We start from the raw sequence: 19,184 nt of genomic DNA on the forward strand, positions 1-19,184 counted from the left end.
GACTGGCCCAGATGGTTCTAAATCACTGTTCTCAAAAACAACTGAAAACAGACAAAAATCCTCCTTCCCCTCCCCGGGTCTGTCTGCAAAGAGAATACCATTATCCTGGTCTATTATTACATCTCAAGTTGATCAAAGTCTCCAGGGAAGAGGTGCTCTCAAACTTTTCAAAAATGTCCATGAACCCAATTTGTCAGAGTAAAATTACCGTTGCCCGAAACAAAATAAATTAAAATGTATACTGAACGAAAAAAATATTAAAAACACAACATCTAACAATTTCAAAGATTTTACTGAGTTACAGTTCATATGAGGAAATCAGTCAATTGAAATAAATTCATTAGGCCCTTATGTATGGGTTTCACATGACTGGGAATACAGATATGCATCTGTTGGTCACAGATACTATAAAACAAAAGGTAGGGGCGTGAATCAGAAAACCAGAAACACTTTACACGTTGTGTTTATATTTTTGTTCAGTGTACTGCAAATGTATATCCAGTACCAGTCAAAAGTTTGGACACACCTACTCGTTCAAGAGTTTTTCTTTATTTGGACTATTTTCTACAGGGACGCTGTTTCACTCACTTGGATTCTTTGTCCGTTGAGATACAAACTTAAGGAAAATGATGTAAACAAATTGGGTGGGGGTTCACTTTTTGGGGAAGCCTGGCTTCCCTTGGCAGCCATGAATATAAGCCACAGAGAGAATGCTAAACGTTTAGTCCTAAGATCAACTGTCTGTTCAGCAAGGCTGAGACATGGATGACAATGGGAGAAGTAGAGGGCAGATAAGAGGGCCTGATGAGAGGGCCTGATGAGAGGGCCTGATGAGAGGGCCTGATGAGAGGGCCTGATGAGAGGGCCTGATGAGAGGGCCTGATGAGAGGGCCTGATGGTGTAACAGACACCATCCTGTCAGACAGACCCCACTGTGACACCAGTGTTTTCCATGGCGTCTTTGACCAATGTGGTCAACTAACCAATTAAACAAAAGTCCTTAAGGTAGGGGAAGGGAGGGCTAGTGTAAACAGTGCTAAGGCTGGAGCCAGTAGCTGACGAGCCAGGATGGTGAGCAGCAGAGTACCCAGATCCTCAGAGCACACGTGCACACCTGGCCTTAGCTTTGTCTCCATGGAAACGATGTGCCGCTGCTGCCCTCCGCAGCCGGGTCGTTATATAATCAAAGAGATTCAAACCAGAGCCAGGCGATTAGCTCTCGCTTTCTGGATCACATCCAAGTCACACACACACACACTCACAGGGGGTGTTTGTATGGTGCTTTGTTTGGTCTGTGTTCTGTCTCAAAACTGGGAATCCTGAATGGAAAACTCAGCTCCCTCCCAAGCTTTTTACAGAAGCTGAAATAAGGAGCTTTCCTTTTCCTCTCCCTGCTTCTTTACCTGGAGGAGCTGTTGAACTCAGAGCCACCAAGTACACACACACACACACACACACACACACACAAAGACTGTGAAAGCTTAGATGCCTCCGTGAAGGTAAGTAACACACTGATGCCCCTCTGCAGCTGCTCTGAGTCAAGGTGGTTCCTACCAGTATTGATAGAGTGACAGGGGAGTGATTGAAAGTGGTTGGAATGCGTGTGGACCACAGCTATGGACTCCATGGCAGGGATTGGGATCTGGGTTGTAGAGAGAGCAGGGTAGGGCAAAGAGAGGCCCAATCCCAAATCAACACTGTACCACCCTGGGAACTTATTGAGATCTGAGACGATTGTACAGGTATAAGCAATATGGTAATAACTCCACCTTGCCCTCTGACAGGCTAGTAAGAAGTCCTCCATATTGCTTATTCCTATCCAAGGCTCTGGGGTTGGGAGAGCAGAGAAGTGTCTGTGCCAAATCACTGATCTACAAATCACCTTAACTAAGGCCGAAATACATAGGCCTATGTGATCAAGATTAGCAATTGTGTACGTCATCTTGCTCAAACTGATCCCTTCAGACACACAGAGTCTCCAGACAGAGAGAGGCTGTGGGTTGGGAGAGAGAGGAACATTGAGAAATAGCTTTCCATCCCAGCAGCCGTTAGCATTGGCAGGGGGATAGTGGTATTCGGGTTGGGGTGAGTGGGTGGAGGCTAGGGCTGAGAATTGGCAGGGACTTCACGATAAGATATTATCACGATACTTAGGTATCGATATGATATGCATTGCGATTCTCACAATTCTATATTTATTGCAATTCGATACTGTGATTTTATTGTATTTCGATGTTCCAAACCTATTGCTCACCATATGTCTTCTGCAGAGGGACAAGAGAGCCATGAGAAAATGATCAGCACACACACACCCCTCTGATGTAGCTGTTAGTATTCAAATCCCCACCCCTCTAAAAAGCCCTACTTCTGTAGGTGTGGAAATCGGCTCTACTCGACTCTGCTTTCCTACATAAATTGAAAGCCCTGGAACGGCATAGAGCCAGGGTGAGTAAGTAAATAAGTTTTAAAAAATAATCACCTTCTTTTGTAGCTGGCATTCCCTGATAAATAGATGTAGTGGTGTCCATGGAAACTAAACCAAGCTCTCTCAAAGCTACCTTGAAAAGACGTCTGAGGCGAGAGGAAAAGGGAGGGAAAAGGGACTGTGTGTCTGTGCATGCGTGTGTACTACAGACTGTGGGCAGATTGAGACCTTACTAATTCACACGGGACAGTGAGGTCCACTGAGGAGCTCCAACTAATCAGCTTCAACCTCACAGTTCAGCAGAGGACAGAAGTCTGGGAAAAATACAGGCATGCACAAACACCAAGGGCTAGGCTAGCCTGGCACCGCAACACCAACTGGAGACCAAAACCCCAGTCAGTGGTTGCATCCCAAATGGCACCCTGTTTCCTTTATAGTGCACTACTTAGGTAACAGGGACAATTTGGGATGGAGACTGTCAGTTTCCCATTGGCTGTGCTGAGCCCCAGACCTAAAGACCAAAAGCCCCACTGTTCTCTTCTGTCCTGCCAGAAGGTTATACTGGATGGCTGGTTGGGTTTCAGCAGAACATTTTCGCAGGTGTTCTGGAACAAGTCCTGTTCTGAACGAGATCAGCACCTCTGCACTAAATAGTGTCTGCTATTCTAATCAGTCAGTCATGTGATCTCCATGTGCAACCCTCTTAAAAAGGTACAACCTGGCCAGTTCCTTCTACTGGCACATAGCAGAGCCACTTCTACTGGCACATAGCAGAGCCACTTCTACTGGCACATAGCAGAGCCACTTCTACTGGCACATAGCAGAGCCACTTCTACTGGCACATAGCAGAGCCACTTCTACTGGCACATAGCAGAGCCACTTCTACTGGCACATAGCAGAGCCACATCTACTGGCACATAGCAGAGCCACATCTACTGGCACATAGCATAGCCACATCTACTGGCACATAGCATAGCCACATCTACTGGCACATAGCATAGCCACATCTACTGGCACATAGCATAGCCACTTCTACTGGCACAAAGCACAGCCACTTCTACTGGCACATAGCACAGCCACTTCTACTGGCACATAGCACAGCCACTTCTACTGGCACATAGCATAGCCACTTCTACTGGCACATAGCATAGCCACTTCTACTGGCACATAGCATAGCCACTTCTACTGGCACATAGCATAGCCACTTCTACTGGCACATAGCATAGCCACATCTACTGGCACATAGCATAGCCACTTCTACTGGCACATAGCATAGCCACATCTACTGGCACATAGCATAGCCACTTCTACTGGCACATAGCATAGCCACGTCTACTGGCACATAGCATAGCCACTTCTACTGGCACATAGCCAGTCACTCAACATGAATAGCGCTTCATTGTCCATTGTGGAACGTCAAGTTGTCTTTTGGTCGTCTGTGTTGTGTGTTGTGATTGAATGAGTTAGATCATAAGTGAGCCAGTGGTTTGGTGTGTGTTTATATTCAAAGCCTTTTCCAAATGAGCTGATGTGAAAGCCTTAACAAGCCTGCCAAACATCTCCCACCATCTCACCCACACAACTGGAAGTTGCCTTAGTTCCAGCCAACATAACACCCTGTGCCCCTACCCCAGTCTCCTGGGTTCCCCCCTGTGCACACACAGGGAAGTGTTGTCTGTAATAACAGAACATGTTTCTCTCCTGCTTTTTCAACCTGCAGGACTGTTTATGTTTGTTTTAGGTTGAACACAGAGAATAGACTTAGACTCAGGCAGCTCGCAGGATAAACATCTAAATTAGACAGTTATCACAGCTAGGCAAACACACACACTGATAGAAGACGTGTGCCCATAACACACACCTACAATATGTGCCAGGATTACAGTACTAACACAAGCCAATTGTTCTCACCAGTGATACACAACAATGAAACACACATAACAGAGTGTGTGTGTGCGTGTGCGTGTGTGTGTGTGTACCTTGTAGCCGTTATGGGTGCTTTTCTTCATGAGCGGCGTGGTAGAGCACAACTCGATGGCCTCCGGCTCATGGAATATCACTGTGGGCAACGGCTCCTTCCTCAGTGTCAGAACGTTCAGCTTGGTCTTCAGCATCGTCTGGAAGTGCTGGGGGAGATAAAGTAATGGTCAATCAATCAACCAATCAAGAAATCAATCAATATGCCCATCCATCCACCCACCCACCCACCTACCCGTCTGTCCATCCAGCCTTACATTAAAATCTATCCATCCATCCCATCCACCCACCCATCTACCCACACACCCACCCACCCACACACCCGTCTGTCCATCCACCCTTACATTAAATCTATCCATCCATCCCATCCATCCACCCACCCACCCGTCTGTCTGTCTGTCCATCCAGCCTTACATTAATCTATCGATCCATCCATCAACATTTGTGGACACAGAGCAACACAGAAAGATAAAAAAAAATTCACAAATGATAAAATCACAAAGTAGCACGTCAAATTGGGACCTAAACACAAGCTAGCAAGCATCTGACAGAGAATGGTAGACTGACAGAGAGACTGACTGAAGGAGCATATGGGGAGCTGTTACAGGTTAATAGTATAGCACTATATAGTATAAAACACTCTTGTAGTAATACAAGAAACGCATGACACTAATATGTTATTGATGAATACCATTTTAGATTAATAGATCACATTCTTAGTTCCCACAAGTACTTTCTATTCTGCTGAAGTTGTGCGAGTCATGATTTCATTAGCCTGCTCGGTTTTGTTTAGGCTTTTCAAGGAAACCAGAAATTCCACAATCCCATTCCCTGCCTCTGTGGGCCAGAGACCAGAACATATGGTTCTGGTCGGCCTTACAAAACCCCAGATTCCAGTTTGAGACGAGGCGGCAAGGCTCTCATGTCCTGTTCTGATGGACACTTCACACGCAGAGAGTGAGAAACAGAGAAATAGAGAGTGAGAAGGTCCCTCATCTGTTGTCCACATTTCAGCTGAAGGAGAGGAGGGATTGTCACCCCAAACCAGAGTAAAGCCACTGTGACACCCCCCATCTAAAAACAAGCACCAGTAGTGCTACAGTTACAACCCATCCTCCTACATTACCCCCACTACATCTCAATCATACAACCCATCCTCCTACATTACCCCACTACATCTCCATCATACAACATTACCCCACTACATCTCCATCATACATTACCCCACTACATCTCCATCATACAACCCATCCTCCTACGTTACCCCACTACATCTCCATCATACAACCCATCCTCCTACATCTCCATCACACAACCCATCCTCCTACATTACCCCCACTACATCTCCATCATACAACCCATCCTCCTACATTACCCCACTACATCTCCATCATACAACCCATCCTCCTACATTACCCCACTACATCTCCATCATACAACCCATCCTCCTACGTTACCCCACTACATCTCCATCATACAACCCATCCTCCTACATCTCCATCACACAACCCATCCTCCTACATTACCCCCACTACATCTCCATCATACAACCCATCCTCCTACATCTCCATCACACAACCCATCCTCCTACATTACCCCCACTACATCTCCATCATACAACTCATCCTCCTACATTACCCCACTACATCTCCATCATACAACCCATCCTCCTACATTACCCCACTACATCTCCATCATACAACCCATCCTCCTACGTTACCCCACTACATCTCAATCATACAACCCATCCTCCTACATTACCCCACTACATCTCCATCATACAACATTACCCCACTACATCTCCATCATACAACATTACCCCACTACATCTCCATCATACAACCCATCCTCCTACGTTACCCCACTACATCGCCATCATACAACCCATCCTCCTACATCTCCATCCTCCTACATCTCCATCACACAACCCATCCTCCTACATTACCCCCACTACATCTCCATCATACAACCCATCCTCCTACATCTCCATCCTCCTACATCTCCATCACACAACCCATCCTCCTACATTACCCCCACTACATCTCCATCATACAACCCATCCTCCTACATCTCCATCACACAACCCATCCTCCTACATTACCCCCACTACATCTCCATCATACAACTCATCCTCCTACATTACCCCACTACATCTCCATCATACAACCCATCCTCCTACATTACCCCACTACATCTCCATCATACAACCCATCCTCCTACGTTACCCCACTACATCTCCATCATACAACCCATCCTCCTACATCTCCATCACACAACCCATCCTCCTACATCTCCATCATACAACCCATCCTCCTACGTTACCCCACTACATCTCCATCATACAACCATCCTCCTACGTTACCCCACTACATCTCCATCATACAACCCATCCTCCTACATCTCCATCACACAACCCATCCTCCTACATTACCCCCACTACATCTCCATCATACAACCCATCCTCCTACGTTACCCCACTACATCTCCATCACACAACCCATCCTCCTACGTTACCCCACTACATCTCCATCATACAACCCATCCTCCTACATCTCCATCACACAACCCATCCTCCTACATTACCCCCACTACATCTCCATCATACAACCCATCCTCCTACGTTACCCCACTACATCTCCATCACACAACCCATCCTCCTACGTTACCCCACTACATCTCCATCACACAACCCATCCTCCTACGTTACCCCACTACATCTCCATCATACAACCCATCCTCCTACATCTCCATCATACAACCCATCCTCCTACGTTACCCCACTACATCTCCATCATACAACCCATCCTCCTACGTTACCCCACTACATCTCCATCATACAACCCATCCTCCTACATCTCCATCACACAACCCATCCTCCTACATCTCCATCATACAACCCATCCTCCTACGTTACCCCACTACATCTCCATCATACAACCCATCCTCCTACGTTACCCCACTACATCTCCATCATACAACCCATCCTCCTACATCTCCATCACACAACCCATCCTCCTACATTACCCCCACTACATCTCCATCATACAACCCATCCTCCTACGTTACCCCACTACATCTCCATCACACAACCCATCCTCCTACGTTACCCCACTACATCTCCATCATACAACCCATCCTCCTACATCTCCATCACACAACCCATCCTCCTACATTACCCCCACTACATCTCCATCATACAACCCATCCTCCTACGTTACCCCACTACATCTCCATCACACAACCCATCCTCCTACGTTACCCCACTACATCTCCATCACACAACCCATCCTCCTACGTTACCCCACTACATCTCCATCATACAACCCATCCTCCTACATCTCCATCATACAACCCATCCTCCTACGTTACCCCACTACATCTCCATCATACAACCCATCCTCCTACGTTACCCCACTACATCTCCATCATACAACCCATCCTCCTACATCTCCATCACACAACCCATCCTCCTACATTACCCCCACTACATCTCCATCATACAACCCATCCTCCTACGTTACCCCACTACATCTCCATCACACAACCCATCCTCCTACGTTACCCCACTACATCTCCATCATACAACCCATCCTCCTACATTACCCCACTACATCTCCATCATACAACCCATCCTCCTACATCTCCATCACACAACCCATCCTCCTACATTACCCCACTACATCTCCATCATACAACCCATCCTCCTACATTACCCCACTACATCTCCATCATACAACCCATCCTCCTACGTTACCCCACTACATCTCCATCATACAACCCATCCTCCTACATCTCCATCACACAACCCATCCTCCTACATTACCCCCACTACATCTCCATCATACAACCCATCCTCCTACATCTCCATCACACAACCCATCCTCCTACATTACCCCCACTACATCTCCATCATACAACTCATCCTCCTACATTACCCCACTACATCTCCATCATACAACATTACCCCACTACATCTCCATCACACAACCCATCCTCCTACATTACCCCCACTACATCTCCATCATACAACTCATCCTCCTACATTACCCCACTACATCTCCATCATACAACCCATCCTCCTACATCTCCATCATACAACCCAAACTCCACCTGTGGACCAGACGAGGAGGAAAGATGATGAGGAGAGAAAAACAGGAGAAAAGAAGAGCAGAGTAAAAGAGAAGTGGAGGAGAGGCAGTTTTGAAACTAAAGCCACATGTGCGTAAACGCTCACTGACCTCCGCGTCAGAACTTTATGGCTTCCTGACAGTGCTCCACATTCCTGTGGTCAGCCCGGGTCGGAAGGCGGGGGACTCACACTGGCACCGCGAGGAATAAAACTGGAATTCTATTCATAATATTTTCACTGTATTTTCCTTATTTTATTATTCCTCTGAATAAAAAAAAATGCCTCATCGAGTTACGAATATTGTACATTCTATTTGGGTTGGGGATGAGTGTCTGATTCTGGATCCAAGGAATTGATATTGATATGCTCCTCGGATACCCAATACCGGTCGGTCACACGCACGCACGGCTGTCTGTACAGTCTGCTCCTCATCTAGCCCATTCACTGAAATCTTTAGATGCATTTCATACTCTGTGTTTAAAAAAAAAAGGTATGCCACATTCTCAATAACAGCCCCGAGATTTTACTTGTAAAATGGTATACATTTCACGCATGAGCGAAGCACGTGACTTTTCCAAAATAACTTTTGACTGAATGTTATGGATTGAGAGAGCATTTGAAAATTGAGGGGAGTAGAAATTTTACACTGTTTGGAAGTGACCATCCTGGAGTGAGAGAAGGGGGATTCTATAGCTCTGTGAGAGATCAGAGGAGAGACGGTAGAGGGATTTTTCTGCCATTGAAATCCTTGGGCAGTCTGCTGATACAGGGGGGAAAAAACCTGCTTGTTGTTGAAAAAAGTCAAACTAACGCACTCACACACCACAAAGTAAAAGCATGAAATTACAGAATGTACACACTGTTCCATTTTTAGGCCTTACATGACAAGATTACATTGACCAACACCAAACAACGTTCAGGTAGACCTAGATTGCCTCGGGAGTGTGTGCGCGTATTTGCGCGTGTCAACAGTGATACGTGTCTGTGCACACAAGCGTGTGTATGCACGTACGTGTGTGTGTGTGTTTGTGTGTGTGTGAGCGCGCTTCGACCGTGTGATTGTGTGTGTGTGTGTAGTTTGCAGGTCATAGATGGTATGGTACACTCCCAGCCCTCAGGGAGCCTCCTGTTGGAGTAGACAGGCTCTCAGGTCAATCATAGCATAAGCCACAGTACAACGACCCACTGAAAACGGCTGAGACACAGAACATAGGGGTCATACATAGGCTTGGCCGTTATACCGTACACCGGGATATTTGGAAACAGGCACAGGACGGTCAAAAGGACTTATTGAAAGTGTTGTAGCTACTTTTTAAGTAAAAACCTGCAGTGAGCATGTGCAATACGTTAGGAGATAAATATTGTGTTGGTCATTTCTCCGGTCAGATCATGTTTCATTATGAAGCTTCCACTCTCCAGTCACATGGTGTTTGTTTGCAACAACGAGAGACCGGAGCCTTGTGGGTCTCTCACCGTTATGCAGCACGCGCCAGGTGATCTACTTACAGTATTGAATTCACAACTAAATGTTTGCCAGATAGATATAACTATTAAGTTAACTTTTAAAATTGTGCTAAATGTTCTGCAGTTGTGCATTTTGCATGTACTTGTTAGCATTGCCAAGCTTCAGATCTCAGGGCCTCAGTGGGGTTTGAAAATAGTGGCCCTTGTGTTCAGTACCAGTATGACCGAAAATCCCAGAATGTTACAAGGTCGATAATTTGGTATGACAATCTGGATACCGCCCAAGCCTAGTCATAGAAACATGCATACATAGCACCTTATTCAAACACATAAACGGACTGATATACAGTACACCATTGCAAATACTAGTCTGTAACATCCACATATAGCATTCAATAGAACTGACCCCAAAATGTTCTACTGGATACAAACAAAGACACACACACACACACACACACACACACACACACACACACACACACACACACAGAAGATGAAAGAGCAGAGTGGAGCAGACTAACAGATGTTTGAGAGCAGGGCTGGTGTGTGTTGGCGTCAGGGTGAGACAGTGGGCCATCTCAACCTGAACTCAGACTGCTATCAGACCAGCTCTCTCTCTCTGGCTGGCTGGCTGGCTAGACGCTCACATAAACCAACATCAGCCTTGGCCTCTCAACTCACTCTGACAAACACACACACAACGACACACACAACTCACTACTACACACACACACACAAACATTCTTACTCCATCTGCGGTCTGACTGAGGCATTAAAAACACAGACGGAGCAGTGGAGGGCAGGTAGTCAGGAAGCCACCTACCCATCCAGTGGTTGGCTCCCGAACCACAAGTGGGACCCCTCTACCTCTCCCTCAGCATAGTACGAGCCAGCCGTATCACCCTGGTCCTGCCAGACTGTTAACGGCCTCCGCCTCTGATCCGGGACCAGTTTATGAGTAGAACCACTGCATTTCACAAGCATCTGAGAGGGCTAAATCCAGAGAGGACCGTGGGAGGTCCTGCGCCCTGATTGGTGGCTTGGTTCTGTGGGAGGTGGGCTGTCGTTGCTCTGATTGGTCGGTAAACGGTGTTGTGGGAGGTGGATATTGACAGAAGCCAACCGCAGACCCCAGCTGGTGGTGGCTGTATCTCCGGCTGGCCGTAAAAAACATTGTCACCTTTCTGACGCAAATGACCCCAGTTAACCAGTCCCCACATGTACATTTTGTGTCATAATGCATTGTCATTTTGGAGTCACTTTTATTGTAAATAAGAATGGAATATGATTCTAAACACTTCTACATGAATGTGGATGCTACCATGATTACGGATCATCTAGAATGAATCGTGAATAATGATGAGTGAGAAAGTTAGACGCGCAAATACGGTTTCACCCCCCCCAAAAAAAAATGACCAACCCAGCCTTCACCACAGCAGGCCCAGAAGACAGACCTAACGGTGCTTCTGACCATGAGTGACCTCAAACAGGCCCGGAGGCTGAACACATTTCTGCAGTGTCAGGATAGGATGTTTTGTCTGCTCAGCCAGTTTCCCATATCAAAGAAATGGGAATGTAGTCCATGTAGAAAATGTCAACTATGAAAGCACTGGGTGCTGAGTAAGAGAAACATATATAAATTGGTAGATGGTTGTGAGGGAAGTGTGTGTGTGTGTGCAGAGACCGGGACGGCAAACATTGTGAAATCGGTTGAAAATCTAAGCGATGCCAGGGAGAGAGAGCGCTCTTGAAACTGATTCTTCAGGGGGACATGTTACGTGAGGAATGGGAGGATGGGGGAAGTAGAAAAGGAAGTAGACAATGCTGCATGATACATCCTTTGTGGCAAAATAGAAAACTAACATTGGACACAAATATGTCTCAACATTTTAAGCTGTTGGTACCACGGAGGCCATTTTGTAGACACAAACACGATGTCATGTTGTTAATGTTTCCATCATCCCTCTCTCCGTCTGACACATATAGTAGATTCTTAATACCAGCCTGAAAATGTGTCTGCTCTAACATTGGCTCATAGCTCTTCTTCCTGCTCTGACATGAGATGAGAAAATGCAGCAAGACACTGAACGTTACCATGGCAACAGAAGAGAGAAGGAAGAAAAGGAAGGAGGATACCATGGTAACGATGAGAAAAAACAGCCAAATACAACATTATCGGATGTATAGGATACATGACGTAACTCTACTAGAACAGGATTGTTCCAGAACAGGAATAAAGGACATCAACATAGTCAAAGGGATTAGAGTGACTGATCAGTGCAGCAGCAAGCGATCAAGCATCACCATGGCAACAGTACAGTGGCAAGTAGCTGAGAGAACCAAAAATGGCCGTCACTAACTAGGCCTCCTTTTTACCAGAATCTTCTTTCTTACTGTGTCTCTTAATATCATTCAGATAAAGAAGTAAACGACAACTAAGCATCGTTAGAGGCACAGTTAACTGCCATTCCGCCTGGTATTCCATCCATGGGAGTCACATGACATGGGAAATGAGTGTGCAGGCAGCTAAGCAGCGAGCTGGAACAGCCCCATGACCATGTGATAAATGGCTCTCCCTCAGAACCATACGTCATTTCAGCACTTTCCCCCAGGGACGTGATTGATCACAGGGCCGTGGTATGGAGAGCTGAGGCACACCAATCTGGGATCAGTAGGCTGGGACTGGCTCCGTCAGTCAACCCAGCATATGGAGTATGGAGATCAGCACCAGAACACATGAAGGCCAGGCCACGCTGTTAGTACCTCTAGGCTGCAATGAACAGATCAGGGAAGGCCAGACTGAATCTGAGAAACCAACCTGAGCCTCCAAAAATAGTTTTGAGAAATACTTGAATGGGCACTTTTGTCACATTACGCCGGCATTGTGACCAAAAGCTTAAGAGGGTTAGCACTTCAGAGGCCCCTATGAGGATGAAATCATGTTTTAAACAGTCTGTACATTAATGTAGGCAAACATAATTGTGCAGAAGTATGGAGATTATGTGTATAGGTCCTTATGTATATCAGAACCTGTGATGGGAATAAATTGGTCCTTTCTGGTCTGGTGGCTGGTGTAAGGTGTAATTACTCAATTACAATGTGATAAACATTCACCTCTTAAAGTGGTAGTATTTCAAGGCGTGGAGTTGTAAAATATGTAGATAGTATCACTTAAAACTATTCACCCAAGTTTACTACGAGATTCAATCTTCTTGATGCCAGGGCAAGCACTGTGAGGGGGATTGTGCAAGTTCATTTGGCAAAGTAGTCCACGCAACATCTGGATAGCATTAGAGACGTGAAGCCAGTCTCAGTGAACGGCTCGCCCCTAAAGATCAAAATACGTGCCATTAAACCATTTTTTCCACCACTTCCAAACAGGTCAGAGAATCCGTGGTAATTACTTGAATTGCAGTAATTAATGACACCTCGGTTTGCTCTGTGGGACTAGACTACTATAAAGGCAGGGTTCCCCAACTGACGGCCTGCAGGCTGAATATTATAATATTTGGCCCCCAAGTTCTGATCCCCCCCCCAAAAAAGTTGTATTTTTTATAATTTTTTATTTTTATTGTTGGACATATAAGACGGTAAAAACGCCAGCAAGTCAGGTCCAAGTGACTTTAATTTGGGAAATCTGTTCCAAAGTATTCCCACGCATAATAGACCAATACAGCACATTCGGAAAGTATTCAGGCCCCTTCACTTTTTCCACAATCTGTTACGTTATAGCCTTATTCTAAAATGGATTAAACTGAAATATCACATTTACATAAGTGTTTAGACCCTTTACTCAGTACTTTGTTGAAACCCCTTTGGAAGTGATTACAGCCTCAAGTCTTCTTGACGCTACAAGCTTGACACACCTGTATTTGGAGTGTTTCTCCCAATCTTCTAAGCATAGCCTCTCAAGCTCAGTCAGGTTGGAAGGGGAGCGTCGCTGCACAGATATTTTCATCTCTCTCCAGACATGTTTTATCGGGTTCAAGTACAACTCTGGCTGGGCCACTCAAGGGTTGTTGTCCTGTTGGAAGGTGAACCTTCACCCCAGTCTGAGGTCCTGAGCACTCTGGAGCAGGTTTTCATCAAGGATCTCTCTGTACTTTGCTCTGTTCATATTTCCCCTCGATCCTGAGTAGTCTCCCAGTCCCTGCCGCTGAAAAACATCCCCATAGCATGATGCTGCCACCAACACCACGCTTCACCGTAGGAATGCTATTGGCCAGGTGATGACTGTTGCCAGGTTTACTCCAACCGTAATGCTCTGAATTCAGGCCAAGAGTTGAATCTTGGTTTCATCAGACCAGAGAATCTTGTTTCTCATGGTCTGAGTGTCCTTTAGGTGCCTTTTGGCAAACACAAAGCGAGCTGTCATGTGCCTTTTACTGAGGAGTGGCTTTGTCTGGCCACTCTACCATAAAGGCCTGATTGGTGGAGTGCTGCAGAGATGGTTGTCCTTCTGGAAGGTTCTCCCATCTTCACAGAGAAACTCTGGAGCTCTGCCAGAGAGACCATCGGGTTCTTGGTCACCTTTCTAACCCTGGCCCTTCTACCTTGATTGCTCAGTTTGGCTAGGCGGCCAGCTCTAGGAAGAGTCTTGGTGGTTCCAAACTTCTTCCATTTAAGAATGATGGAGGCCAATATGTTCTTGGAGACCTTAATGCTGCAGAAATATTTTGGTACCCTTCCACAGATCTGTGCCTCAACACAATCCTGTCTCGGAGCTATACGGACAATTCCTTCAACCACTTGGCTTGGTTTTTGCTCTGACATGCACTGTCAACTGCGGGACCTTACAAGAGCAGACCTTGAAAATTCTAGCCCCTTGGCTGCTGCCATAGAAGAAGTGCCCATCCAAGAAGGCTAAAGGTCATTGGCCACAGATAAAATGACATCAAATCCCTTTATATGTACAGTAGCTTTGATTGGACTGATCATGTCAACATCATACTTTCACAATCTTAGCTAGCAGTCATCATCATGAATCAAGTCGACAATCTACTGGAAAATCCTTTTTAATTCTTGTCATATGAAGACAAATTATAGATAAAACGTATCGGTGCTCATCAGCAATTGGACATAAACATTACACAACAAGTTGGAAATCGCATATTCAACGAGTGGTTTGGAATGAATCACTGACAGTGGCTGTGTGGCCCCACATCTGGGATTAAGGTGCTCTTTTCCAAATTTAAAATGAGAAAATGTCAACATTGGCCGTGCTATCAATGAACCATGATTTGTGCCGCAGTCAAAACAACTGTTAACTTGGAGGACCGCCGTACAACCTTTCTATTCAAGTCAATCAAATGTATTTATAAAGCCCTTCTTACGTCATCTGATGTCACAAAGTGCTGTACAGAAACCCAGCCTGAAAACCCAAACAGCAAGCAATGCAGGTGTAGAAGCAAGATTAGCCGAGCACAACAATGTGAGTCCAAAAATGTATTGTATGCAGCTTCATAAATTATGTAATATGCCAGGGAGATATGTATACTGTAGCTAAGAAAGTAATACTAAGTGTATGTTGTGGAGTAAAATGTTAGTAGCCCATGTGCCTCACCCTAATAATTTGGTATATTTACCCCTATTGATTTTGCCTACTGTTCTGACTGTTTTACTGTAGCCTATAACCTGTTTTAGAGAAATGTAATCGTCAAATATTGTAGGAGCCTTCATTGTCTGCTTATATGCCCCCTTTATTCATCCTATGGTTCTGACTTGTTCTAACAGTGCTCTCCCTGTACACCAGCCCATGTTCTGAATTCTGTCGCTGTACATTTCAAAAGTTATATTGACTAACGTCCATCCTAGCTCGGTTCGGGTATTAATCAAAACTACGGATTGCCTCTTATCCGCTTGTTGTCCCCTTATGCCACAGTTTGTACATCTCAATTGTCATTAGAAACCACATTTGCTTAAGCAAGTCAACCATATCAGCTATGTTTTTTTAAAGGCAGTAAATGAGGCTGAACGAACTGTTTCGCTGCCAGACAAGACTCCACTGATAGCCAGGTGTAGCAGCCCTAACAGTTTGTGGGCACCATTTGTCACCGTTAAAGTGCAATTAATGTATTGTTTAGTGCTTTGCTGGCATGCATTCCACTTTTAGTTTTTTTTTGCCCCACCAAGATTTACATGCTAAAATCAGCTGTGCTTATGTATAAAGGTATTTCTGTTTCTTGATATATATTTGTGTACATTCAATTTTTATAAACGGTTTTCGCTTTGCCATTATGAGGTATTGTGTATAAATTGATGAGTCGCTCCAGAGTGGTAAAGCGGTTCTGGCCCCCTGACCCTCCGCTCAAGGCCAGCGTCTGAATCTAGTTGATGATCCCTATTATAGGGTGATCCATGGCCTCTGCAACATTACTCAAACTAAAAAAACAGATTGACAGAAATGGGGTCCAGCAAGTAGATGTTACACAATATAGCACATTCTCAGAATGGTTTATCATGATGAAAAAGGGAAGGCCATAATTCAAGCTGAGTTCCAGTAGTCTGATAAACCTATAGTTTACACTGTAACCTAGCAGGCTTGCGTAACGTGTATGAACGCGATACAACGTAGCCTAGAACTAGTTGGGTAATGGGGCTACTCCGGGGAGGAGGCAACACGAGAGAGGGTTTGAATTCAGAGAAAAGAGCATACCATCGCGCAGGCGGCCACCTGCGTAATAAAACAATCACTTCTGCAATGATAGGACTGAAACACACAACACATCCGAAGAAGACTGTTTTGCATCTGAGCAACAAAAAAAACACAGAGATCAGGCTAATATGCACGATGGGTTTTCATACCGTTAAACATCTGACAGACAGACAGTAATATCCCTAAAAATGCGCTGGTCTGGAATACTAATCAATCCATACCTGCAATCGCTCTGTCGCTGGCTGCCACATTTTAGTATAATCAAAGGTTTTCGTCTCTACTGAAGCTGGTTATTCTCTGTGTAGTCCAGCTCACATCTGCTCGTTCTGGGTGCTTGCTTCTCCTCTTCTGCAATCTGGAGAAACAGACAGTGAATTCCAATGAAGCGTGATGAAGCTCCGCCTGCGAGCAGTTCCGAGACTGGTCTGCAGGGGGCGGTAGCGACAGCAGCAAGTAACGAAAGGACGAGCCCTTATTGCAAGCCAGAGAACACAGAGAACAGAAACAAACTATCCTGCTGGAATTTCGCTAAATAATTCCACTGACTGCATATTAAAGGCTCACATACATTTTTGGTCAGTGTTACTCCACAGCTTGGTTTACTAATTGCTGTGTCCTGTTATGGTTTGCCCAAACGGTCATGGTTTTGATGGTTGATGGCGCACTTCTACATTCCAGCCTTCTGGCTCCAGTGAAATGGCTCCATCAGATCTAGCCATGAATCAGTTTATAGGAGCTATGCCCACCAATGGATCCCTACGGAGGCCAAACAGTGCCCATGACCCTGGAGGTCATGGAAAGGGGAAAGGGGGTAGAGGTCAACGAAAGTCCCCCACTCAGACTGCAGTGTAGGGTGAAATTCATCAATAACCACTGGTTCCTCTCATCTCCACTCAGTGTGTGTGTGTGTGTGTGTGTGTGTGTGTGTGTGTGTGTGTGTGTGTGTGTGTGTGTGTGTGTGTGTGTGTGTGTGTGTGTGTGTGTGTGTGTGTGTGTGTGTGTGTGTGTGTGTGCGTGCGTGCGTGTGTGTGTGTGTGGCCCTGGGTGTATTTGTGTGTGTGTGTGTCCGTGTGTGTGTTTTTAGGTGCGGCGAGTGTCGAGACAACACCACAGCTAGCCTGTATTTACAGATGTTTACTCTAGGAACATCTGGATCAAGCAGGAAGTCACCAAGGCCACACAGGGCTAACAACATATGTATTTCCCACTGCTGGCATGTTGTCTGGAGAAACAAGGCATGGAGAGAGTGTCTATTAGTGGAAACATGTTGCCCATTGTCCTATTGTAGTGGGTGTTGAGCTAATCCTGAAAACTGTCTGGCCAGTGTTGTTGAGGTCATATAGTGTCCGTTGTGTCTTTTGATAGATAACGCCAGTGCTGACAAAACCTCTGGTTTTTACCAGTCTTTTCTTCAGTTGATAAGATTGATAAGGTTCTCAGGAGTTGTGAAATGCACAATATTGATATGATATCATTTTGAGTTGGTTTTCAAAGCACTAGTCTAAGTGAGGTGAGGTCTTAGTATTTCAAACACAAATGTTCTTAAATTAATTTTGATTGGACGATTGAGTAAATAGTAGAACTGAAATAGTCTCTTGTGGGTATTATATGTTGATTCTTCAAATACCCGGCCTTTTTTTTTTTAAATTAAGCATGATTGCTTTGTCCAAAAAGAGTACTTAGCCTTGTGCTTTGTCCAAAAAGAGTACTTAGCCTTGTGCTTTGTACAAAAAGAGCACTTAGTCTTGTGCTTTGTCCAAAAATAGTACTTAGTCTTGTGCTTTGTCCAAAAAGAGTACTTAGTCTTGTGCTTTGTCCAAAAATAGTAGTTAGTCGTGTGCTTTGTCCAAAGAGTACTTAGTCTTGTGCTTTGTCCAAAAAGAGTACTTAGTCTTGTGCTTTGTCCAAAAAGAGTACTTAGTCTTGTGCTTTGTCCAAAAAGAGCACTTAGCCTTGTGCTTTGTCCAAAAAGAGTACTTAGTCTTGTGCTTTGTCCAAAAAGAGTACTTAGTCTTGTGCTTTGTACAAAAAGAGCACTTAGTCTTGTGCTTTGTACAAAAAGAGTACTTAGTCTTGTGCTTTGTCCAAAAAGAGTACTTAGTCTTGTGCTTTGTCCAAAAATAGTACTTAGTCTTGTGCTTTGTACAAAAATAGTACTTAGTCTTGTGCTTTGTCCAAAAAGAGTACTTAGTCTTGTGCTTTGTCCAAAAATAGTACTTAGTCTTGTGCTTTGTACAAAAAGAGTACTTAGTCTTGTGCTTTGTACAAAAAGAGTACTTAGCCTTGTGCTTTGTCCAAAAAGAGTACTTAGTCTTGTGCTTTGTCCAAAAAGAGTACTTAGCCTTGTGCTTTGTCCAAAAAGAGTACTTAGTCTTGTGCTTTGTCCAAAAAGAGTACTTAGCCTTGTGCTTTGTCCAAAAAGAGTACTTAGTCTTGTGCTTTGTCCAAAAAGAGTACTTAGCCTTGTGCTTTGTCCAAAAAGAGCACTTAGCCTTGTGCTTTGTCCAAAAAGAGTACTTAGTCTTGTGCTTTGT

General features: G+C 45.0%; 1 protein-coding gene across 1 annotated transcript in view; it reads right to left on the minus strand.

The window, feature by feature from the left end:
* The window catches only part of LOC118383052 (PTB-containing, cubilin and LRP1-interacting protein-like), a 39,344-nt gene extending 22,315 nt beyond the window's left edge, over positions 1-17,029 (minus strand). Inside the window, exons 1-2 of the mRNA XM_035769709.1 lie at positions 16,872-17,029; positions 4,405-4,551 (exon numbers count right to left, since the gene is read on the minus strand). Coding sequence (XP_035625602.1) covers positions 4,405-4,551; positions 16,872-16,901 — 177 coding nt within the window. The 5' untranslated portion in view covers positions 16,902-17,029. The remainder of the gene's footprint in view (positions 1-4,404; positions 4,552-16,871) is intronic.
* Positions 17,030-19,184: the final 2,155 nt, after the last annotated feature.

Source organism: Oncorhynchus keta, chromosome 1 (assembly GCF_023373465.1).
Source record: "Oncorhynchus keta strain PuntledgeMale-10-30-2019 chromosome 1, Oket_V2, whole genome shotgun sequence".
NCBI lineage: Eukaryota > Metazoa > Chordata > Actinopteri > Salmoniformes > Salmonidae > Oncorhynchus > Oncorhynchus keta.